The 22,409-nt window shown below is 38.4% G+C and overlaps 2 protein-coding genes across 5 annotated transcripts; both read right to left on the reverse strand.

The window, feature by feature from the left end:
• Positions 1–984: 984 nt before the first annotated feature.
• LOC134846772 (bis(5'-adenosyl)-triphosphatase enpp4-like) lies at positions 985–2,511 on the reverse strand. The gene has a single exon (XM_063864164.1). The coding sequence runs from the start codon at positions 2,509–2,511 to the stop codon at positions 985–987; it is 1,527 nt and encodes a 508-aa protein (XP_063720234.1).
• A 3,715-nt stretch (positions 2,512–6,226) lies between these two features.
• LOC134845555 (3-ketodihydrosphingosine reductase-like) lies at positions 6,227–16,710 on the reverse strand. 4 transcript variants are annotated; one of them, XM_063862493.1, is made up of 5 exons: positions 16,507–16,710; positions 8,270–8,428; positions 7,785–7,996; positions 7,138–7,484; positions 6,227–6,766 (listed from the first exon to the last, which is right to left on the reverse strand). In XM_063862493.1, exons 1-5 carry the CDS (start codon positions 16,646–16,648, stop codon positions 6,487–6,489), a joined length of 1,140 nt encoding a protein of 379 aa, XP_063718563.1. In that variant the 5' UTR covers positions 16,649–16,710; the 3' UTR covers positions 6,227–6,486. The 4 variants fall into 4 exon arrangements, with proteins under 4 accessions (XP_063718563.1, XP_063718564.1, XP_063718566.1 ...); XM_063862494.1 differs by having other exon boundaries at positions 7,800–7,996; positions 16,507–16,706; XM_063862496.1 differs by lacking the exon at positions 16,507–16,710 and adding an exon at positions 12,721–14,292.
• Positions 16,711–22,409: the final 5,699 nt, after the last annotated feature.

Raw genomic sequence — 22,409 nt, forward strand, 5'->3', positions numbered from 1 at the left:
ACTACGGATTTAGAGTAAGACTTGGCATCGCAGCAAAGGGAACCCATTGCAACCGAACAATGGCTATCTCGATGTTCAAGTATACGTACAGATCCAAGTCACCAGGCACTGCATCCAAAGTCAAACTACACGCCACTTCCGAACGAGATTGGACCATTTCTATTCTCTAAAATCAACCAGATCAACAATCATCACAACCGATCAGAATGATAATACGATCTCCTGAAACTATCGTGACAACACCTCTTCTTCCAAACCAGAAAAAATGAATATGCTTGCAAGCTCTGAAGAAAAAACACCATCATCCATCTTTCACTACAATAGAACATTAAAAAACTAAAACTCTCTAAGCCCCGGATGGGTGGACCCAGATCTAAACTAGTATTTATCATTGGTTATTATTATGATATTTTATCTCTATAAAATATTGAATACTAACAAATCATACTCCATCAAACTAACAATCCACTTATTTGTGAGTGTTGAAACTACTTGTAGTTTCAACACCAGAACAATTTGAATTAAACTTAGAATACAGTTGTTCTCATTCTGGAACTAATCCGCGTAAACCGGTGTACACTAGATCTATTGAGACTAGGAGATATAAGAGTAAGATTAGGATTGGTATTAGACTAAGAAGTTGCACGAATCTATCCGAACGAAAATAAGATAGCGTGACGAGCAGACGGTGTACCTTATCTGAAACTACTCTATGAGTATAGTAACCAATACATAACTCACAATTGCGACTTGAGTAATTTCGTTTAAGAGCAATTTTTGCTGCTCAACAAATCAACGAAATGCTAAAATATCAACAATTTTTGCTGTTAGAAATCTATCAACGAAGGGCCGGGAAACTGCAAAAGAGGCAAAAAAATGTTGTTCAGTTTTCAGCCCATTTTTTTTCTGACTAAAAAGCAGCATGAATAAAAATTCAGAGTTGGGGGAATAACAAATCTTTTATTAATTAGTGGAGCATTTGGTTCAGGCATCTCTGGACGAAGGATGTCCGAAACCAATCGAAAACTTCCTCATTCTTCCTCCGCTGCTCTTTTTTTTCGAGCTTCTTGGGAAGTCATTCAATTCATCATCGTCGTCGTCCATTTCACTCGCACTTTCCATATCCGACAAAAAGTAACCCCCCTTGTATACACTGTTCTGACTTTTCCTGTTTCCAATAGTCCGAAACACAATCCGACAACAATAGCAGCAACTCAGCAGAGTGACGACAGCCAAAACTCCCGCAGCGACTAAAACGTAGCTCGGATACTGCATTATGTATTGCTCGAACCAAATGCGCAGAATACTCTGACCGTCTGTCAGCAAGGGCATTACATTCTCCAGTTTTCCACTCACATTTCTGATGTTCGAGTAATTTAGTCCGATCAAATGAGCAATCAAAGGGTACATGTCAACAATCTCCACAGTTCCGTTGTGCTCCAAATTTTTCCTAAATCCAGGTCCATGGCCTATAAAGACTGGTCGCATGTCGGGCAACTTATTATCCCAGCCATGCATGCCTTTCCGGTTCTTCTCCTCACTAAACCACATAGACTTGTAGGCTGTGATTCCAAGAATGTCGGGACTCCTATTTTTGTTGCCTTTGAAGTGCCACCTTTGAGGAATTGTATCTTGAGTATACCAGTCAATGTTGGGATGTTTCCTCTTCATGTCCGCAAGCTGAGCTTTTAGAAGCATCTTTTTGCCTTGTTTTGCGTAAACCAGCAAAAGAGGCCCATCAAATATTGCCTTCTCGACCAACTTTTGGTCAAAAAACTGTTCAGGTTTCGTGAAGTTCAAAGATTTTTCAACTGTGACCATACCATGATCACCAGTTATGATCAGATTATCAGATGCGCTGAGCTTTTCCAGAAGGTATCGAATTCCAGAGTCCACATTTAGAAATTGCTGGAACACAAATTCGTCGTCAGCTCCGAACTTATGAGCCGAGCTATCCGGTTCTCCTATATATAACATGGCAAACTGTGCTGGATTTGTTTCGTTATTCAAAGCATGAAAAACTGTGTCTACTAAATACGTAACTGAATACAAAGCTGCTTTATAAATGTCAGATTCGTGAACATACGTTGGCTCGAAACCTTTTATATTGTGGCCTGGGAAATGGACAACTACACTTGTAATGTTTTGTTTCTCAGCTGTCTCCCAGATCGGCTCGGAACCTTTCCAAAACTCGACGTCTTCCGAGATCATCGAGAATGTCTTTTTCAGCTGGCGATCATAAAAGTTATTCGCCACTATTCCGTGATCTTCGGGGTAGAGACCTGTGGCCATTGACCAGTGGTTTGGGAAAGTGTTTGTCGGGAAAACATTCTTAACGCCATTGGCAAGGAACGCCGAGTTCTCCTGTAGTTTACACAAAGTGGGTAAATACTCGGAATACTTTTGAATGTAGTCATAGCGAAAACCGTCTATGCTTACAAAAATAAGCTTCGAAGAAGTAAAGTTGATCAAATTAAAGATCAGAAGAAAGCGATTTCTCAATGTTTTCATATTGCAAAAAGTGCGGGAAAAATCAGTTGATTCGAATTAAACGAAATGTAATAGAAAATGACTTCTCGATTCATAAATCACCAATCTTTTAATAAGTTTAATTTAAGAACAAACATTTTCAATAATTTAAGTTTTACGCAAAAACTATTTAACGAAGACCAAACAAAGCTAAACCTCTGAAATACAATTGAAAAAACGGCAACAAGTAGTTCTAAAAACGCAAGAAAAAATGCAAAAAAAAAACAAAGAACTTCTCACAGAGAATCAAATTCAAAAACTAACTAAGTTATCCGATAGCTGTGAAAGTAGCACAGAGTGTTGCAACTGTTTTTATTACTGAAAAAAACAAAGATTTTCTTTAAACATTTGGCTCTTCTACCCGATCAAACGAGGTTATCCTACAAGATTTTGCAAGAATCTTGCAAGATTCTTATAAAGACGATGCATCTCTTTAAAAGACTTTACAAGTTTCTTGCAAGATCTTAGATAATATTCTCTCTCTTTTAAAGATAACCTTTTTCAGCAAGATCCTTAAGGAGATGATTTTGTGGGGGAAAAAAACAGCTTTAAGCGCCACGACAATTTATCAGCTTTCGTGGAAGAAAAAAGCAATCTTAGCGTTTCGCCAATATTCAAAATGAATCAACTTTACAGTTTAAGAAATGATTTTAAGAAGTTGTATATTAACTCAAACAAGACTGCTCGTATCAGGGCGAAGCCCTGAATGTTCCGACTGCCTTTTAAGGTTTATGGAGCAGTTATAACATAAGAAAATTAGTAAATGAAAGAAAATAAAACGACATTACGAAGCCAAACTGTGCACTGGATAGGCGCACAGTTTTGTGTCTGTATTTTTTTTGGAAAGATCAAAGAAAAGAAAAGAACAAAAGAAGAACAAAGGGAGCGAGCATCCTTGTTGCGGAATCCGCTGACAATGCACAAAATGCACAGTTTGGCCTCGTAATGGAACTTTTTTTCCCGACTTTCGATACGAAAGTGACGGAATATTTGTGCTCGGAGTGGGTTTTTTTTTCTTCAGACGAATTTTGACTTTTTAACTAGCCATTTTTGACAGAATTTTTTAAATATCATTCAAAAAGTATTGATGTTCTGAGCTTAAATTTGAAAAGATATTTCACCTGTGATCATTTTTCGTTAAGTTATGAGGGTTTAAAGATTGCCATTTTGGTCAACTTGGGACAATTAACGCGCGATATATTTCGCGCTATTAACGCGTAAGCGGAGATTTAATAGCCCCTAAATCCACTACTGATTCTAATAATTGTTTCATCAAATAGCCCGTATAAACCAATATAAGTCAAAATTTTTCTGTTTTTCTGCTCTTGGACCCATTCTGCACTTGAACCATTCTGCTTATTGCTCCGCCTCCGTTTATTACTTATCTCAAGTATGTTTTAAGGGAGTTCTAATGAGAGAAAATATATCAAAGTATTTCACGAACAATCACAATATAGCATTTTCCAACACAACTGGTTCATAGAGCGACAATCAATTCTGCAGCAGTGAAGCTTTTAACTCGCAAAAAGAACAAGTACTGGCCGGATTTGGACAAATAATCTTTGTCGTTCCATGCATCACCCAGAACAAAGGTGAAGAATAAGACGCTGTTTTCAAATTTATAACCTATCAAGTTATCGAATGATGCAGGGATTCTGTTCGACAGTTTGTTAACCTGAAAAAAATCACAATTCCGATTTAATAGAGCTTGCTAATGGCAAAGGTAGTATTCTTAAATTGACCCATAACAGCCCTTTTGTTAATACTTTATAGCACATCACCTCAAGCATAAAAAGTATGTGGCTGGGCTATAAATTTTTGTTAGGAAGTTGAGGGATGCCATGATGGCTAAGAGTAATTTTTTAAATAATTTTATATCCAAAAATTTTGCTCGACAAGTGCTCTTTTTGGGGAAATTTCAAGATTAAATTTTGGCAAACAAATTGCCTCTTCTTTTAGTTAAGCTTCAGCAAAATTGTTTTTTTTTTATGATTGTGCTTATCATTCTTAACTGAGCTCAATTCAAGATCAACTTTATATTTTCTATTTTTTTTTTGTTTTGGTTTTGTCCAGATGATTTATTACAGTTGATGCTACTGCTGAGCTATAAGCCTTCTCATTGAAAGCTTTGCATCATAATGAAAAAAAAAACTTTAAATCTTGTAGTTTTTTATCCAAATTCTCTAGTTGGTATCCAAAATATTAGCTTCATTCAAGTCCAACTTATGACTTAGATAAGTCATTTACTCTTTCCTATTGAAAAAAAAACACCAAATAGCTAAAATTTGACAGTAAAATTTTCGAAATCAGCTTTAACTATTCATAAACATTGCCAGACAGATGGAAAAGAGTCAATGAACGCAGAGTCAATTGCAACGAAAAATTAATTTGTGTTTAAAAAAATATCTAATTTTGAATTTCAAATCAAAAATACTTGATTTTTGAAGATTTAAAGCTCTTTGAAGTTCAAAAAATTATTGTTTGCTTTTTGTTTTTGATAACTTTATTTCGCTATTAAATCTGAAAAACATAGCAAACTGACAGCTGGAAAAGTAATGAACGCAATTTTTTTTTCAAAGAACAAAAACAATTTTGTCAGTAGCAAACCAAAATAAATTAATTTTTACAATGTTTTAGCGAGTATGTCCTCGGTAAACTTTGTTCGGCCACGTAAGAAGCTCCTTTTGATATAAACTTGACAGTAATTGATTCTGTAGTTTCGGTGTAACTTTTAAATGACTAAGAAATTCTAAAATGATCCGTTTTGGGATAAAATTTTGTGCCCGAATTTCGCAACACATATTGCACCATAATAATTCTGCTAAAACTCTAAGCAAGTTTTGTCCTCGTCCCTTTTTATCTAAAGTCAACACAGTTGGAGAAAAACGTATTTAAAATTTCATTTTTTAAGCGTTTTGTCCGGATTATTTAAATCAGCACTACAGTGCTGATTTAAATTATCCGGACAAAACGAACAAAACTTGAATTTTCAAACGCGTTTTTCTCAAATTGGGTTGAGATTAGACAAAAAGTGAAGAGAACAAAAGTTGCTTAGAATTTCACCAGAATTAATATAGTGCCATTTTTTCTCCAAAATTCTCAACGAAAATTTTACCCCAAAAATGGGTCATTTTGGCTTTTTTCAATTAATCAAGAATTACGCGGAATTTACTTTGTTAATTGATAAGAACATTTTATCACAGGAAGCCTCTTGCGCAGCTCAACAAAGTTTGAGAAGGGCTAAATCTCCAAAAATTGGCGCAAATTGTTTAAAATTTGTTTTCAAACAGAGATTCTGGGTTTTATATAGTAAAAATCACATTTATTGACTATCAAGTGAAATTTTTTTCCCTTATACTGGTTTTTGGAGATTTAACCCTTCTTAAACTTTGTTGAGCTTCGTAAGAGGCTTCCTGTGATATAATTTTATTTTCAGTTAGCAAAGTAGTTTCCGCGTAATTCTTGATTAATTGAAAAAAGCCAAAATGACCCACTTTTGGGGTAAAATGTTCGTTGAGAATTTCGGAGAAAAAATGGCACTATATTAATTCTGGTGAAATTCTAAGCAACTTTTGTTCTCTTCACTTTTTGTCTAATCTTAACCCAATTTGAGAAAAACGCGTTTGAAAATTCAAGTTTTGTTCGATTTGTCCGGATAATTTAAATAGCACTGTATTACTTATAGAATTGAAACATGTTGACTATAACATTAAATTTTAAACCCTATTTAGAATCACTTCATTTTATCTTACAAAGACTGATTTATCACAAACCTCTCCGCAAATAATTACACATTATTCCCTGTCCAAACAAGTGTTTTCAAAGTTTTACTCAATCGACGACTCAAATGTACAATTTCAGTTCAGTTTATGCAAAGAGCAAGACATTTGCTAGCTCTCGTAACAGCTAATCCATTGATGGGGCTCTTGGATTGTTTCATATAGCCACAATTGATGGTCACAATTCCTTTTTACTTTTCTCTGGTCTCATTTCCCTTTTGATTTTGACGTCGAAGTCGTAGTGGAAGAAGAGGACTATGAACCTGGCCACTCCAGCCAGCAGTACTTCAGTGATGAATTGAGATATGGAGTGGATGGGGGCGCAGGAGGCGGTGGCGAGAGAGAGCAGCCACCCGATCACCCCAAAGTGCGACAGGAAGACGTTGTTTGAGATGTCGAAGAGGATCTTGTGAGCTACCATGTCACTACTCCACATACACGCAGTTCCAGCTATTTTTCTTAAACAACAATAACCTCGCATCATTAAAAAATAGTCGATAAGTAATATCCACATCTTATCCAATTTTTCGTAAGTAAAAATATAAATTAGATCAATTGCAGTTTCTTTTTTGTATGGACGTTTCCTATTTCTAGACGCTCTTAAAGATTGGATTACTCATTTGACAACTGAATTTGACTGAAAAATTCCAAAAAAAATAACCATAACAATTTGGGTCACTAGATATTTTCAAACTTCATAAATAACTTAGAGAGATACACGGTAAGCAAAGATGACACTACTTTTTTTTTACTTTTTCCCAAGCCCTCCTCCCCCCTTCTATTGCCAGGTGGAACGACTCGAATGTTAAAACTAGAAAAAAAAACTAACTTAAGTAGCTCTGATCTCTCTTCGTTTTCCTTCTTCAACGAAGGCGTCTCAGTGTCCGGCGGGTGAGTCAGCGTCACGAACACATTGTGCGGCCTCAACTCCATCTGGAGCGCCTCGGCCAATCCACGAAGAGCGAACTTGCTAGCCGAATAGGCTGTGTAGCCGATCAGTCCAATACTGCCGGCTTGGGAGGAGAGCAGACAGATGAAGCCTGGCTTGTATTTAGCACCACTGCTCTCTCGAAGGGACTGGGACACCGCAGTTGCACTCTCCATACTATCGCCGCCTGCAGCTTCTCCCTTTTCACTGTCATTATTGCAAACTCCGCTCATAAAAGGTAGCACAGCCTAAAATAATAAACTTAATGAAAAATGAGTCTTCTCCATGGTGCAAACTATACTCGCAAAAAACATAGGCCCCAACAGAGCACAGTTTTTAAAACTCTGAGGATCCGTTACTTGATTGGAGTCCATGAATTACGAGTGGGAGGTTTGTTGTTCGCCGTTGTTTTCAAAATTCAATAGACACAAATATGATAATTTGTTTTCTTGGCAGCTATTCTAGTTTGCACTTTCGTTTTGATGATAGTTGCTTCCCATATTTGCAGAAATCACGGGAATCAGCGTATCGGATTTTTAAGAAATTACTTGTGTAAAAAGAACCTTGACGGCATTGAACGAGCCCTGGACATTAATGTCCATCATATCTTTGAACAGGTCGGTGGAAGTGTCCTGCAAAAGACGATGGGAGCTGATGCCAGCAGAACAAATCAGGCCAGTGACTGGCTTCTGACACTGCTTGCAAGCTGCAGTCACAGTTCGGTCTAGTTCTTCATAATTTGACACATCACACGAAAACACTGAAATAGACCAATTCGTATTATTGGCACACACAATTCCCTGAACACTTAACCAAAATTATTTTCACTATCCACCTAGTTCTCTTTTTAATATGAAATTAGTCCTCCAGCTTGAAAACTTAGCAGGAACTTAAAAGAATAGTTCCGTGCACAGACTAATTTTTGAAAACTTGAGTCTCCTCTAGCAAAAAGGGCAATGATCGTGTTGATGTAGCTAGGTTGATTGATTTTATTACTAATTCTTGAAGGATAGTTTTGCAAAACATTAATAACCTTGCACGCAATTTGCCGGACGACCCGATTTAGTGAGGAGAGTTTCTCTCGCCTGGTCTAACTTGCTCTTGTTCCTTGCCACCAGAGTCACTGTTACATCTTCTCCGTATTTTCTCAACAGACAATCTGCTATGGACAATCCAATGCCGCTAGATCCACCTGTTTGTAAGACAAAAAGATAAATGAAACTAGTCCAAAATTCAATTCCTCGTCAAAAAATATGACACATTTTTTACTCAAAAACTGAAAATTTTTGGCGGAGGCGGAGGAAGAATAAGCTAAAAGGAATTAAGTATACTAGTAATACAAACAAAAACCAACCTGAGCTTCATTTGGGGCGAGATAGGAGGTGGTTCATCAAATCGATGTATCAGCGAACCGATAACGGGTGAATCAGATCAAAATTGTACAAAAGGTCGTATTTCTTTTACAAACCAAAAACTCATTGAAATTAATAATCTTTTAATAAACCTTGCAATATTTGATTTGAATAATGCGCTGTTTTAAATCACTTTGTTTTTATTTGATCTCTTTATACACTTGAAATCGCAATTGAAATCATTATTCTGATGGTAGCAGGACAATCTACCCTCTTCCAAACTACCCTATACCATTCTACCCTATGCCATCATACCCTACATACCAATCTACCCTATACTAATATACCCTATATTAATCTACCCTATACTAATCTGCCCGATATACCAGTTTAGTCTGTGTCGATTTGGCGCATAATTAATGTAATCTTTCAAAGTCCTAATTAGAATTGCAAAGATAACCGCACGTGTTAACTCATTTGTGTCTAAATTTTTGGACTCAATTTGAGTCTTTCTCTTAAGGATATTGTTCTAAGGACTAAATCGCAATTTAAGCCTCAAAATCTGAAACTTGTCTCAATTAAAAGGTTTTTAATTCCCAAGTTTCAAAATCACGTACAAAAATGAAACCAAAACTGCATCATTATATCAATTTTTCTTGGATTAACATTTACCAAAATGAGTCAAATTTCTTGGGGTCTATCTCAACAGAATCGGAGAACACTTGTTATCAGTGGCCACGAGTTTACAAAAAAAACAGGAAACAAAGAATGGAAACATTCACTGGAAGTGTTCAAGATAGGGGTCCCATAAATGCAAAAGGACAGCAATAACCCGAGATAACGATCTTATTTCCTGTAGAAATGAACACACGCACGAAGTATTTCCTGGTCATTCATACGCAAGGCTTCTCGTGCAGAAAAAGAAACAGGACACAAAAATTCAGCAAGTACCGGTCAATAGCATAATTAGAGCAAACGGCCTGCATTCTGTATCCGAAGAAAAAGCCGTCCAATTAGCTCTTTCTTGCCGGTCGACGATTAACCGGATTAATCGACAGAAGGTAAATGAGAGACCCACATTGCCTCCCATTGTCGACAGACATTTTGAAGTACCAAAGCAACAAAAGGATTTTTGCGTCTTCGATAGCGGCATTGAAGATCCAGAAAGGGTGTTGATTTTTGGAGATCGCGACAATATCCAGAGCTTGATATTGCATCGAGATGTGTGGCTGTGCGATGTAACGTTCAAAAATTGCCCTATTCAATTTTATCAACTTTACACCATCCACATTCAACTCGCTGGATTTTATCCCCCCTGCATTTATGCACTGTTACCAAACAAAACAGAGCACACTTACAAAAAGCTACTGAAGGGATTATCAGCCATCACAGAAAACACCGAGCCTCACTGCATTCTCCTCGATTTTGAACGTGCAGCAGAAAACGCTTTCGCTAGTCATCATACCGGAGCGTTGCTGAAAGGCTGCTATTTTCATTTATGTCAAGCGTTCAACCGGAAAATAAACGAATAGGTCTAAAGCGATTGTACGAAACTAATCACGATCTCAATTTGTCGTTGCGCTTAATTCCAGCTCTAAGTCTTGTACCAATTGAAATAGTCAATGCTGTTTTTGACTTGGTTGTTGAGGAAACCGAAAAAGTGTCTGACAAATTCGATCTCGAAGACAACATCACTGAAAAACTTCCAGCGCACCTACATCGAAGGCGAAACCATCGGAATGAATTCTCGCGACCCTCTCTTTCCAGTAAACCTTTGGAATCATTCCGAAGAAGCAGCTGCTGGGTTAATAAGGACAGCAAATGCTGTAGAAGGCTGGCATCTTGGCGTTGCAACTCTTTAAAGGAAACCACCCATCCGTTCACACCTTTCTGGAACAATTCAAATTGGATGCTGCCAATCAAAAATTCAATATATTGAAAGCAATGGAGGGAAACAGCAACACCAGTCGCAAGAAGTACAGAGAATTGAATGAGAAAGTGAAAAACATTTGCAACAATTTTAACAAAGATTCTATTTCAACATATTTGTATTCTCTCGCGCAATTAAGTCATTCCTAACTCTGTTTAATTTATCAAACTTTATGAATTTTTCAAAAATTCAATTTAATTTCTTAAAAAAAACTCTTTTTGAGGTTCCCGTGGCCGTAGAGGGCTGATATTTTGGTAGGTAATAGAGGCCAATATCAAAAGCATTTTACTTTCTCCCTCACCCCGTTCCCCAGTACCGCCTTGGCCTGGTACTGGGGGGTCTACCACTCCTTTTGTGATCAACTAGTCAAACCCTCAGTAATTTTCGAATTTAATTCAAAATTTGACTTCTTGGTGATTTGATCTTTCGAACTTTTGATTTGAAAACACAGGCATTATCCGCTAACCTATGTCGACTTGATGTGATATGACTTTTGTTTGTTTAAGAAATAGCTGCAACGCATTTCTGTAGCAAAATTGGATTAAAATTTCTGTTTGTTCATGCTTTGAACTCATTTCCATTTTGAACAAGCAAGTTTTACGTTGCTTTGATATTTTGTTCACATGCGTCAATTATTCTTTGATCACAATTAATGGTTCTTTGATTTGTTCGGAAATATACTGTTTCAGATTCTTCAAGAGGATAGGGTAAGTTTCAATTGCTTTAATTATAGGGTAGAATGGTATAGGGTAGATTGGTATAGGGTAGTTTGGAATAGGGTAGAATGTCATGGAACCATTCTGATAATCGAGCAATTACATCTCACACAAGCAATTTCTAATTCAATTTCAACAAGTATCATAGCCAAAAACAGTTGGAAAAAGGCCAATAAACCACTTTAAAGAACGTTTATAAAACGACAAAAAGCAGACAAATGTTAATAACATAATCAGAAAATTTTAAATGCCACAATCATCAGAAAAACTAAAAAAAATGATATCCGGTTACTTTGCAATAGTACAGAGGGCTCCGACCATGTTCCAACAAAAAAAAAAACTTTTTTTTCAGATCAGTGTCATTTTTTCTTTGTGGTGTGATAAAAAGATCTGAACAAAAACAGAAAACTTAGGCATATTCGATAGTAGTAGTAAAAAGTGAAAGCTAAAGTTTTCATTCCCAAAAAGGCGATAACAAGCTCCAAAATTTACCTTAAATCGAGCAAAACTAAGAATTCACAGCTTAAATTATGCATAATTAAGCTATTGTAATCCGGTACGCTCACCTTATTAGCTCGAAATTAGACCAAAAATTTCCAACCGGTTTTCCTCAACACAGAGACACATTAAAAAAAAACTTTCAACGTCGTTCGAATCACGAACAAAAGGGTTTCAATACGACAACTCACTCGATCCATTCCGATGATTTGTTGTGCGTGGAAAAAAAAGAAAAACTAAACTACCCGAATACAAAGTTCCTCCCTATTTATCAAATTGTCCGAGCATCAATTGAGACAAAAATCTGATGGTTCTGGAGGATGGACGACTTTCAGAGGCAGAACCACTTCTCACCCGAAGAAAAGCAAGATCTATCGAAAAGCTTACTCAAGGGCGACAACGGTTTTTTCACTCGGAGGTAGTACGACCCATCTAGACTGTCTCTTAGCCTCAAAACGGCTGGAACAATGACGGCCTTGCTGCTGATGTTTATCATAGTGGCTATTGAAGCAGATCCATCGCCTGGCCCTCAACTCTGTAGCTTCTGCAACCAAACAGTCATTGGTTCCATTATGGAGGCTAGGTTGAGCTTCATAGAAAAAAAAACTTTAAAAAATCCCCGAAGTTTCTGGTATGGGGATTGTGTTGGACAACAACCAGCTGCCATAATAATCCCAATATCAGACCCACTTAAGCCTAGAAAATCTACCGACTTAAAATAGACCAACTTGTCGCTAACGACCTACGAAATACGATAAAAATATCATCAAACGCATGGAAACTAACAACATAGAAGCTGCTACAATACAGGCAAAACTGCTTAACTCTTCTTAATAAAATACCACCCGGATATCAAAGGTGACCATCACTCGCCTAATATATCTAATAGTACACCAACAAAAAGTTGCAAAAAGGCCAATTAAAATTTGAGATAAACCAATCCTTGAGAAAACTTCGGAGAAACTCTCACGCGAGGTTAGGTACGTACCCGCAAAGCTCCGCTCCGGATATTCACCCATCTTGAACAGCTGCTTGAACAGGATTGCCCTGAATTGGCAAAGCTAAGCACTGCTTGTAATCAAGGGCTACATGATGCGCATAACTTATTACCATAGTATTTAGAAGCAGGAGAGCTGACCTCGCTTTAAAATATAGTTATCAATACATGGCAGTAGTTACCGCAAGGTGAATCACTTTTGACCATCGCATTTGTAGAATTTTGCAAAATTTTGTAGAAACATCATAACTAGTAAAACTGGAAGAGACATCTGCGAGACGCCCGGGAAAAACTTGAACAATAAAAGATGAAATTAAACAATCTGTTTCGCTGGACATTAAAGAGTTGCTTAACACTCTCAAAATGATGCTTAAGATAGCCGTGCCATTAATTTCAAAAAACGGCAAACGTTGTAGAAGGATCGAATAGCAATGGGTGCATCCTTGGCAGTAACTGACAAACATTTGGATGCAATTGTTTAACGAAGTAACTGAAGACAAATCATTTCATAAAACACTAAAAAAAACATTCTGAAAAATATCCAAAACGCAGTAAAAATTTGTTTGGAACAGTAAAGGAATCGAAAATAAAAACAAAATTGGTCTCATGCTAAGAACCAAAGCATGAATAACGACAAATACAAGAAAGTAGGTGATATAGTGTGGTACTGTGAATTCTGTCATAAACTACCGGACGTTTTGACATGAAATAAACAAAGAAACATGTCCGAAAAAAACGTAGAAATTACGCTCGAGCCAATAACTTTGGGTAACGGACGAGACGAGACCACCAAACCAAACAAATAAAACAAACCCAGAGTCGTCATGAATCCAAGGGGCTACAACAGCAGCAACAAAAAACTGATACAAATTTATAATTTAAGTTACACTGTTTTCGATTTCAAAGCTGTTATATATATAAAAAAAATTTGCTGTGCAAGAAGGTCATTAAGTTCCGGCCACATTTATTTTTGCACAGGAGTAACAAAAAATTACGAAAATACTTTGATAAAGTTTTAAAGTTTGTTGTGTCCCTTGTGAGTGTGGCTAAAAGCCAGCACGGAGCAAACTTCTAATGGCTTTGATAACAAATTTTGAAAGATAGAAGCCAATTTAGCTCCTCGCTCTATATTGGTCCTTAAACATCGAACCGCCCGACTTTCTCGACTCTTTAATTTTTCTGGTGAAGTCCCATTTGCACCGACGGTCATTTGTACTAAGATAAGAAATCAGTCGAGTTTGTACCAAAATGAAAAAACGGTCCTATGTGTACCAAATAAAATAACGCGAAATATGAAATAGTTCAACGGACTATAGCCGAAAAGTAATATATGTGATCTGAAATCAATAGGCCCGGGGTTCGAAACTCGGGAGGAGCTGAAATTTGTTTGGTCAGATTACATAACATTCTGGCAAAAGAGTTCATTAAATGTGAAATATAATGAAAAATTACGTAATAATTACATTATTTCAGGCACAATTACGTAGAAAAATTGAATTTTGGCCGTTTCAACAGTTCAAATTCATATTCAACGGTTAATATCTTATCTCCGGTCGTATGAAAACAATAATCATGATATAATATGAAAAATCAAATACAAATAATAATTTTGCAGAACGGAATTTTCGATAACTATCGTTATTTAATCCACTCAAACAATTCCAATTTCTATTCTGAATTACCTTTGTTGAAGTTTTGCTGAATGATTTGTCGTGTACATGTTTCAATCGTTTTGTTGAATTATTATCACTTGAGTGAGAAATTTGCTCCTGAAAATTGTTGCCAATAATTTTATCTTTTAGAATTCCAAAGCTGTTTATTTACGATGTTTTTTGTTTCAATCGACAAAATTCCAAGTGCGAAGAATTTTAACAGCCGATTTCAGAAAAAAGTACGAAATATCCGAAAATGCACACACACACAATGACGAGCAAAAAGAAATAACGATGGAAGTTTTTCTACAGAAAGTGGTGAAAAAAGCAAAAAAAGACCCGACTAATTTTTTAAGACTTATTTATGACAACTTATTGGAGCCAAGTACGACTGTTGCGCCAGAGTACTAAAGTCCGGCCTCTACAGAACGCGAAAACAATTAATCTTCCAATTCCAACAACGGTTTCAGAAGTTTGCATAACTGGAAAATAGCGATTAACGTTGATTAAAAGCTATTCATTCTTGCGCATGATATTGATGCTGGTGATCATATTCGCTTCGGACGAAAATTTGACATTTTTTTATTCGTAGGCACTTTTGAGCGACTGAACATTCAAGTCATGTCCCCACCTTACGGACAGCTCTATGTATTGTACATTATATTCTAAGATCGTTGTTTGCCGTTAGTTTTCGGACTCTCAACCTGTCGGAAAATCAGCCTGTCAATAACGAAAACTTTTTCAAATAATCAGCGAAAAAATCAAGCGCTTGACTAATCAAAGATAGATCCCTCCAGCCATTGTGACAGACTATGAACGAGGTATCATTTCGGCCCTTGAGCCATTTTTCACGGAAACAGCTTTTTTGGGTGCTATTTTCATTTTACTCAGGCGATTTTCAGAAATGTATCGGAAATTGGTCTCTGAAAATCCTATTGTCAGGACCCAGGCTTGAAAAACTGAGAATGTTGATGGCGTCAGCATATCTAACTGAATATCAAATTGCACCCATTTTTGTTGAAATATTGAGTGAGCCTGAGGTAGCTCAATACCCGGCGATGCAAAAAATTCTCAGATACTTCCACAAAACTTGGATACAAACGTTCCTTTCTAAAATGTGGATCGTACAAAACAGGCCGACATGTCTTCGAACAACCAACTTTTGCGAGTGGTGGAACAGAATCTGGAATAGAAAAGTTCAACTTCATTCCCCAAATTTGTGACTGGTTATTCGATTTTTGAAGCAACAAGAAAAAATTGTGGAGAATCCATTGGAGCTTATAAGAATGGGAAAGCCCGCTCCAAAACAAACCAGAAAATGGAGATTGTTTTAAGAAATTCGCTGACGCTTGGTTTAAATTCGTTGATCCTTGGCAACCGTGAAACAAATAAATATTGGTATAAAATGGTCGATTTGTGTGGAAGTATGTGAAACTAAACATAAAACTTTAAAACTAATCGATATTTTAATTTGAGACTGAATAACTTTATTTCATATGATAAAGACAGTATGATATTTGGGTCTGATAATTTTTCACTTTGGTACAAATGGGATTGATTTTTTACTTTGGTACAAACGCGATTTTTTCCGCGTTTTGGTACTTCTGAATACTCACTGATCAAAACAGCTTTTATACGATATCTCACTTGAGCCCATTTCCACAACAACCGAACAACACTTCGAGGTGGGGAATATCAACGTACTTTAACTCAATTTTTACAAACCGTTGACGCAGTGTATGATTCTCTCCGATCGCGCAATCAATGCCGCAGCATTAATTCCAAAATAAATAAGCTCATTTTCGACGATACAAAATTTTGACAATTTGAAACCAAATCATTACCCTTATTCAATTTAATTGTATGATTTAAACCATTTACAGGCCACTTAATTGATAAAAAAGAAGAAATTTCAAGAATATTCAACTATCAGAAATTTATTATCGAATTTCCAACTCTCCGCGGTAATTAAAACTTATCCTCACCAATCGGCGTGAATTTGGTCAGATTATAGACCCTGATAGGTTGCACTGAAAGATTATGTAACCTTGTAAAGCTTTTTTCTATCAAATCAACAATCACTTTAAAATTAATTGAGCTTATAAATGGTTACGTGTAACTTCACCTGTAATCAGAACGTGTCGACCATTCCAGTTAATGTTTTTTAATCGGGGTTTCAAGAAGGCAACAACAGCACACACAAGACCGAGTATGGCGCTGGACAGCAGAATCCAAAAATAATCATGAATACAACAAAACAAACCCATTAATCTAAAATTGTTAAAGTTGAACAGTGGGTCATGAAAAAATGAAAACACATGAGGCAAAACTGACCCAATTACTAAATTTTTTTAATCGGTAATCAGAAGGTCGAAAGTATCATAGTAACCGAGGTTAGAGCCAGGGATCCCTTCATCACATTATCCAGTCAAAAACCTCGGAGTTTTCTAGATATGGAAGAGTAAAGTATAATGTGGACAGAAGTAGAGAGTCAGATGGTTGGCAATCAAGCCAACCAGATTGCAAAAACTAACAACTGCACAGAATAAACAAGAAATGAAAGTGAATCAAAAAGACTGACCTGATATGAGGCTACGGGTCTATCATATACTTATATGAAGCTGCGCCTTTGTTCCCTTGGCTCTATGAATAAAAGATTTCTTCGAAAGAACTTCTATCATTAAAAGAGCTGAGAACACCGGCAGCGTTCGCAACCTGTATTGCGATGAGACTCTCCGCTTAAGAAAATTACCTGCACTGGCTTCCTCGGTATAAGTGCATAAGTTCTTACAAAGCTTATTCAGAAAAAAATGTGCTAGGGCCTGCGGCACCCTGAATTTCAAAAGCTATTGGTTGAAAAATAAATCCATCATTAATTAAATCTCTATAATAACAAAGGATTTAGGAATACAATCCAAGGGTTCGCATAAAACCCAGTCATTGCAGTGTTCAAACTTTAGTTTTCAGTTATAAGTGTAAGTTTCTTCAGGTCTCTACAGTTGTTGCATTCACATAAAATGCGACAAGTGCATGTATCTGATTCGCTGTAACGAGTTTTGAAAAACTTTTGTACATTCCTAGAATTATGTTTATGCATTCTGGGTCAAACAATATGTTACATTTTAAGTATTTGTTGTACAGATTAGCAAAACGCCATGCCCGAAACCAGAAATCCGACTCTCACTTCTTCAGACGCATTTGTTCGCAGACGAAACTTTGTAACATTCGCCCGGAAGATACATATCGACGGATAACAAAACTAAGTCTTAAGACGACTGGCTAGCGTCTAAACAGAACTTTGCATGCTTTTCACCGTCTCTACCAAGCCAGTACTTTTCGGTGGTCTTTCCAACATCGGGCCGACAAAAACGTTACTGTTCTCCGGCTTCGACCAGAACGCTCAAATTAACTTAATTACATGCAAATAGTGAGCTCATGGCTGGGTCTCAGTATCCCCAGACCACGAGGTCACGCCTAAAAACAGGGTTACTACTTATTATATTACTATTGTTTTTGTTCAGTAGATAAAAATCATCATCTCCATCGAAGATGGATCAACCCTTTCCCCCAACTCCTAGCACCTCATCCTTGTAAAAACTAATCCAAATATCAATTAAATTCAAGTCAGGACATGACAGGATGCTAAAAGTTCACACGAGTCAATAAAAGTTTTCCGTCCCGAGACCCTTCCGGATTCTTGAATCCGGTGAATCAAGCCCGTTGATCTCGATTTCTTCCCAATCCGGAAGGCTGATTTCTTACCCTTCACCGTTGTTCGCAACGGCCTTGCAACTATTGTAGCAGCACAATAGTTGCAACTCGGAACGTTTTCTGCAATCTGCTGCTGTTTTCTTATCACAATTGTCGTTGCTATCGTCAGCGCAACTAATGTTGTTGTGTTTCTTCTCTCGTTTTTTCAGAAATGTGACGTCATCATTCGAATTTTTGAAATTTTAAAATACTAGAATATTCCAGCCCTCACCGTTTGGCTAAACGTTCCAATAACGCCCTTAGTTCTTAAAAACCACCAATCCGGAAGGCTTACTGCTAAAATTCCGAATTCTGCAGAGATTGCATTTTGGCCATTCTGGTCGAATGTCACATACTCCCCGGACAGTCCGGTCAATGTCCTCATTGAATCGCGCAATGTTCGTAAAATGGTTACAGTGTCATCGAACAGAATTTACAAAATGCACGAAATTACTTTTATCCACGTCACATCGACTCACTGCAGAATATAAATGGCATCATACTACATCACTATAGCCTCCAAATTCTTTCATTAATCTGCACATTAAGGATATGACTTAAGATAAACCATATTTTCTGACTTCCATTGTCAATGTCCCGATTAAAACTTTTTTCTTAGATTTAAAAGGTGTTGGCTTGCAGGACAGTCCTGCCAACCAACAAGCTAAAATTATCCTACTATGCTCCTTCCCTTCGGAAATCTTGCTTGTTTATTGTCCTGAATTTTAAAACTAAGAAACTTTGTGGTTAGAAAGAACAATGCAACAACCTCCCTCCTCAAGAAGTTACTCAAGTTTTTCATGTCACCACAAAGTGATCAGTCTTCCTAAGTGATTAAAAACAATCATGCAGGCTGGAATATTTAAATATACTCTTCCCTTAAGCCTTTCTAAATAAATAATAAGTGTCTCTAAAGCCACTTCTGCTAAAATCAAAATGCAAATTTATAAATGCAACAATTTCAAAACTCAGCAAAATGTTTCAGTTTTCAATTACAACTTGGTTGCTTGGTTTCTCACTTGAGTTTTTCACACACATAAAACAATTCTGAGTTTTAAGTTTTCTTCATCACTCCTTTGTTCTCTTCTTTTTTCGTCGTTTAGAAGTTCTAAAACTTCTAAATTCTTCTAATTCTCTTTCTTGTTGCCTCTTGTTTTCTCGACCATTCATCAATGTTCCATTTCTTCCTCCTGTGATACTGACTCCGCACTTTCATCTCCTTTTTCACACTGGTCAGGATTAATGAGGCTTCAGGTAATTCTGTCCTGCCTCTCATTCTCATCGGAGTTAAGCCTAGTTCCTTCCATTCTTCATCAAATCTTCCAGGCTTGGGAGTAGCGGCGTTGCTTATTCGCCTTCTCGTCGCTTGATCCGTGTATGCAAATCTCGTGTACTGTAACACGGCGGCATTTCTCCCCACGAAGTATGGATCCATCGTCACCGAGAAATTCCCTACTCTCCTTTCATTGGTTTCGAATGCTCTCAATCTAGGAGTTTGTACTACGGAGACTGCTCTGAGCAGCATCCTTCTTATCAGAGGGAATTCAGGGATTGCTTCCGGTAGCTTCTTGTAATCACCCCAGTCCTTCGTCTCTTCTCTCACTTTGTGATAGGCTGCTGTGAGACGAGGCACTCTGCTCATCTCACCATTCGTTTTGTCATAGGGCCTCAGATTCCAAAGCTTTGGAAACACCTCGATGTGTCCTCTTTCTACTTCTCCCATGCGGTCACAGAAGTGATCGTCAAAATTGATGACTGTCATCTCCGGCTCCGATATTTTCGTAAACAACAGATCTTCACTCATGAGCTCCTTCAGTGTGTGCTGCTCACACCAGTTCAGTGTACTACCGTCCACTGCCGATATGAGGTTCAGGTGCAGCACCGACCTCCTATATGCTTCCACTTTAACGTCAGGGAACGCAAAGGTGACTGCTGGTCCATAGATCACTGTCACGAACTCCGTGACTCCTCTGATCAGCGCCAAGGGATCGGTCCTCATAGCCAAGCTCAGATCTGTTAATAGCGGCATGCCTCCAACATGTCGTCTAACATCTTCCTCTCTATCAATTGTTTCGTCTTCTCCGGTTCCAAAGCGATTTTGCTGCAAGAGATATTGGATCAGAGTGTGTCTCAGGTCTCTTATTTTGTTCCACGAGTCCGTGGACTTCTTCATATCCAGGCTCCTCACTCTCTCTTTCATCTGCTCTGGGCAACGTGCTAGTTTCATTAGTCCTCCCAAGTTTCCGTGAGTTATTGCGATCTATGTCAGAAGTCCATCTAGTCGCAGGTTCTGTATTCCATCCGTAAGCAGTATCGCCGGTCCTTTCACGAAACTCTCCGCTCCGAATGTCACGAACAAGGCTATTAATTCCACTATCGATACTTTCACTACTGCTTGGAGGAATTCCTTTATCAAATAGTGCGATACTTTTGGGTAAACTTTTGCCAAGAAGGACGCGGTCCATCCGGCTCCCAACCCTTCTAGCATGCTGTCTGTCCTTTCAAATCCCTCCTGTCCCTTCACTTCCTGGGTCCAGAAGGTTTCCAGAGTAATCTGACACATTCTGTTCACGAACTCAGCTGTCTTTTCTCCGGCATTTTCCGCCAAGTTCACCTCCTTCAACAAGTAGGCGTGTATCTTAGTGATCATTACTGGGCCTTGCTGAAAAGCATCTCTGCACCCAATGCCGCTACTCTAGGATTCAGGTGTAGCCACTGGTTTGCTTCCGGCTTGGTTCTCAGCACCATCGCTTCCAGATGAGCTCTCGTCTCCAGTGAATTCTTTCTTCTCGTGTCTTCACTCGCCACTTCCATTGCTCGGAACCACAAGTCGTTGGACATTGCCGTGATCACTCGATGGTCATCATCTGTTCCTGGTTTCAGTTTGAATTGCCGACTGAAGTTGGACAGTTCCAACCCCAGCACTTCGTCCAACACTAACATGTGTAGCGCGTGGTCCTTGAATCCTCTCATCGCGTTTGAGATATCTGACCATACTGCAGGCAGTTCAGCCTTAAGTGGCCTCAGGTTCTCCATTTCTATCATGCGATTCGGGGCTGATATGATCACATCATATTTTCCTTCCGAAAGTAAGGCTACCATTGCATACACAAATTTCAGTCCATCCGGGAGATGTGCATATCCCGGAGACAACGCAAATACTACTCTCAACGTCACTTTATTGAATGATCCCTCCTTCGTCGCATCCACCACTTCACCCATCGACTCCAGGATGTCTTTTATCGCGGGCCATACTGCGTTTTCTGCTGTTGCAGGATCTCTGAGCCTGCTCAGAAAACCTCTACTGTGTAGATGGTCATTGATACCAGCAAACACAATCGTTATCGGGTTCATTTCTGTCTGCCTTTGTACCCCTATAGCCAATGACACTGATTGCAATAGGTTTAGGTCAACTGTGGCCAGCATTATGACGTCCGGCCAAAACAAAGACTTAGATGTGTACACGAACTCTGAATTCGCTACTACCATGATTTTGGCCTTTCTCATCTCTGCTTTGTCGTAGGCGGCGAAGATGGTCTCATCTTTCTTTATCGCTGTCAATCCGCCATATCTCTGGGCATCACCATCTTGGTTCACTAGTTTTGGGTACACTCTCTCCTTCACATGACCAGGTGGTGTCGTCAGTTGCCTAAATATCTTCACGTGTTGTCCAATCGGCGCTCTCGCCATCAGGAATCTCCCTGGTCTTTCTTCACGATTCCTCTCATCATGGTTCAATCTCACATCTTGCAACGGTCTTGCGTTCACAGGTCCCATTGTGTTGTTGGAGGGCAGTCCCTCCAAATCGGCAAATCTCAAGGCCGTCGTGGAGCTGAAATTTATGCTAGCGGCTATCAACCAGTCTACGCCGGTTATCGAGTATAATCTGCTGACGGATAGCGTCGCTCCATTCAACATCCTCCTCGCATCTTCGATGAAGCTTACTCTCTGGAGATCCAGCTTCATTAGTTCGTCTTTGTATATATGCCAAGGAGACGGTATGGGCCTCGACAACAACAATGAGCCTCTGCTCGGTCTTTCCTCTCGACTGATACTCGTCGTCTCCGATCTAGTGTCCGACCTAGATGTGCCTGCTACTTCTTCGATTGGTTGGTTGACAGGTCCTATCCTTCTCCTAGGATGAATTGTCCTCCTCATCGGTGCTTCTCCCAACCGATCCTGCACGTCTGTTCTTCGACCTGGTTCACTGGAGCTTTGTTGCCGGTAATTTGTGACGGCTGGGACCGTACCCAAGCGTGTTTCCAGGTTAGGAGGCAC

The sequence above is a fragment of the Symsagittifera roscoffensis genome, chromosome 5, assembly GCF_963678635.1.
Source record: "Symsagittifera roscoffensis chromosome 5, txSymRosc1.1, whole genome shotgun sequence".
Taxonomy (NCBI): Eukaryota; Metazoa; Xenacoelomorpha; order Acoela; family Convolutidae; genus Symsagittifera; species Symsagittifera roscoffensis.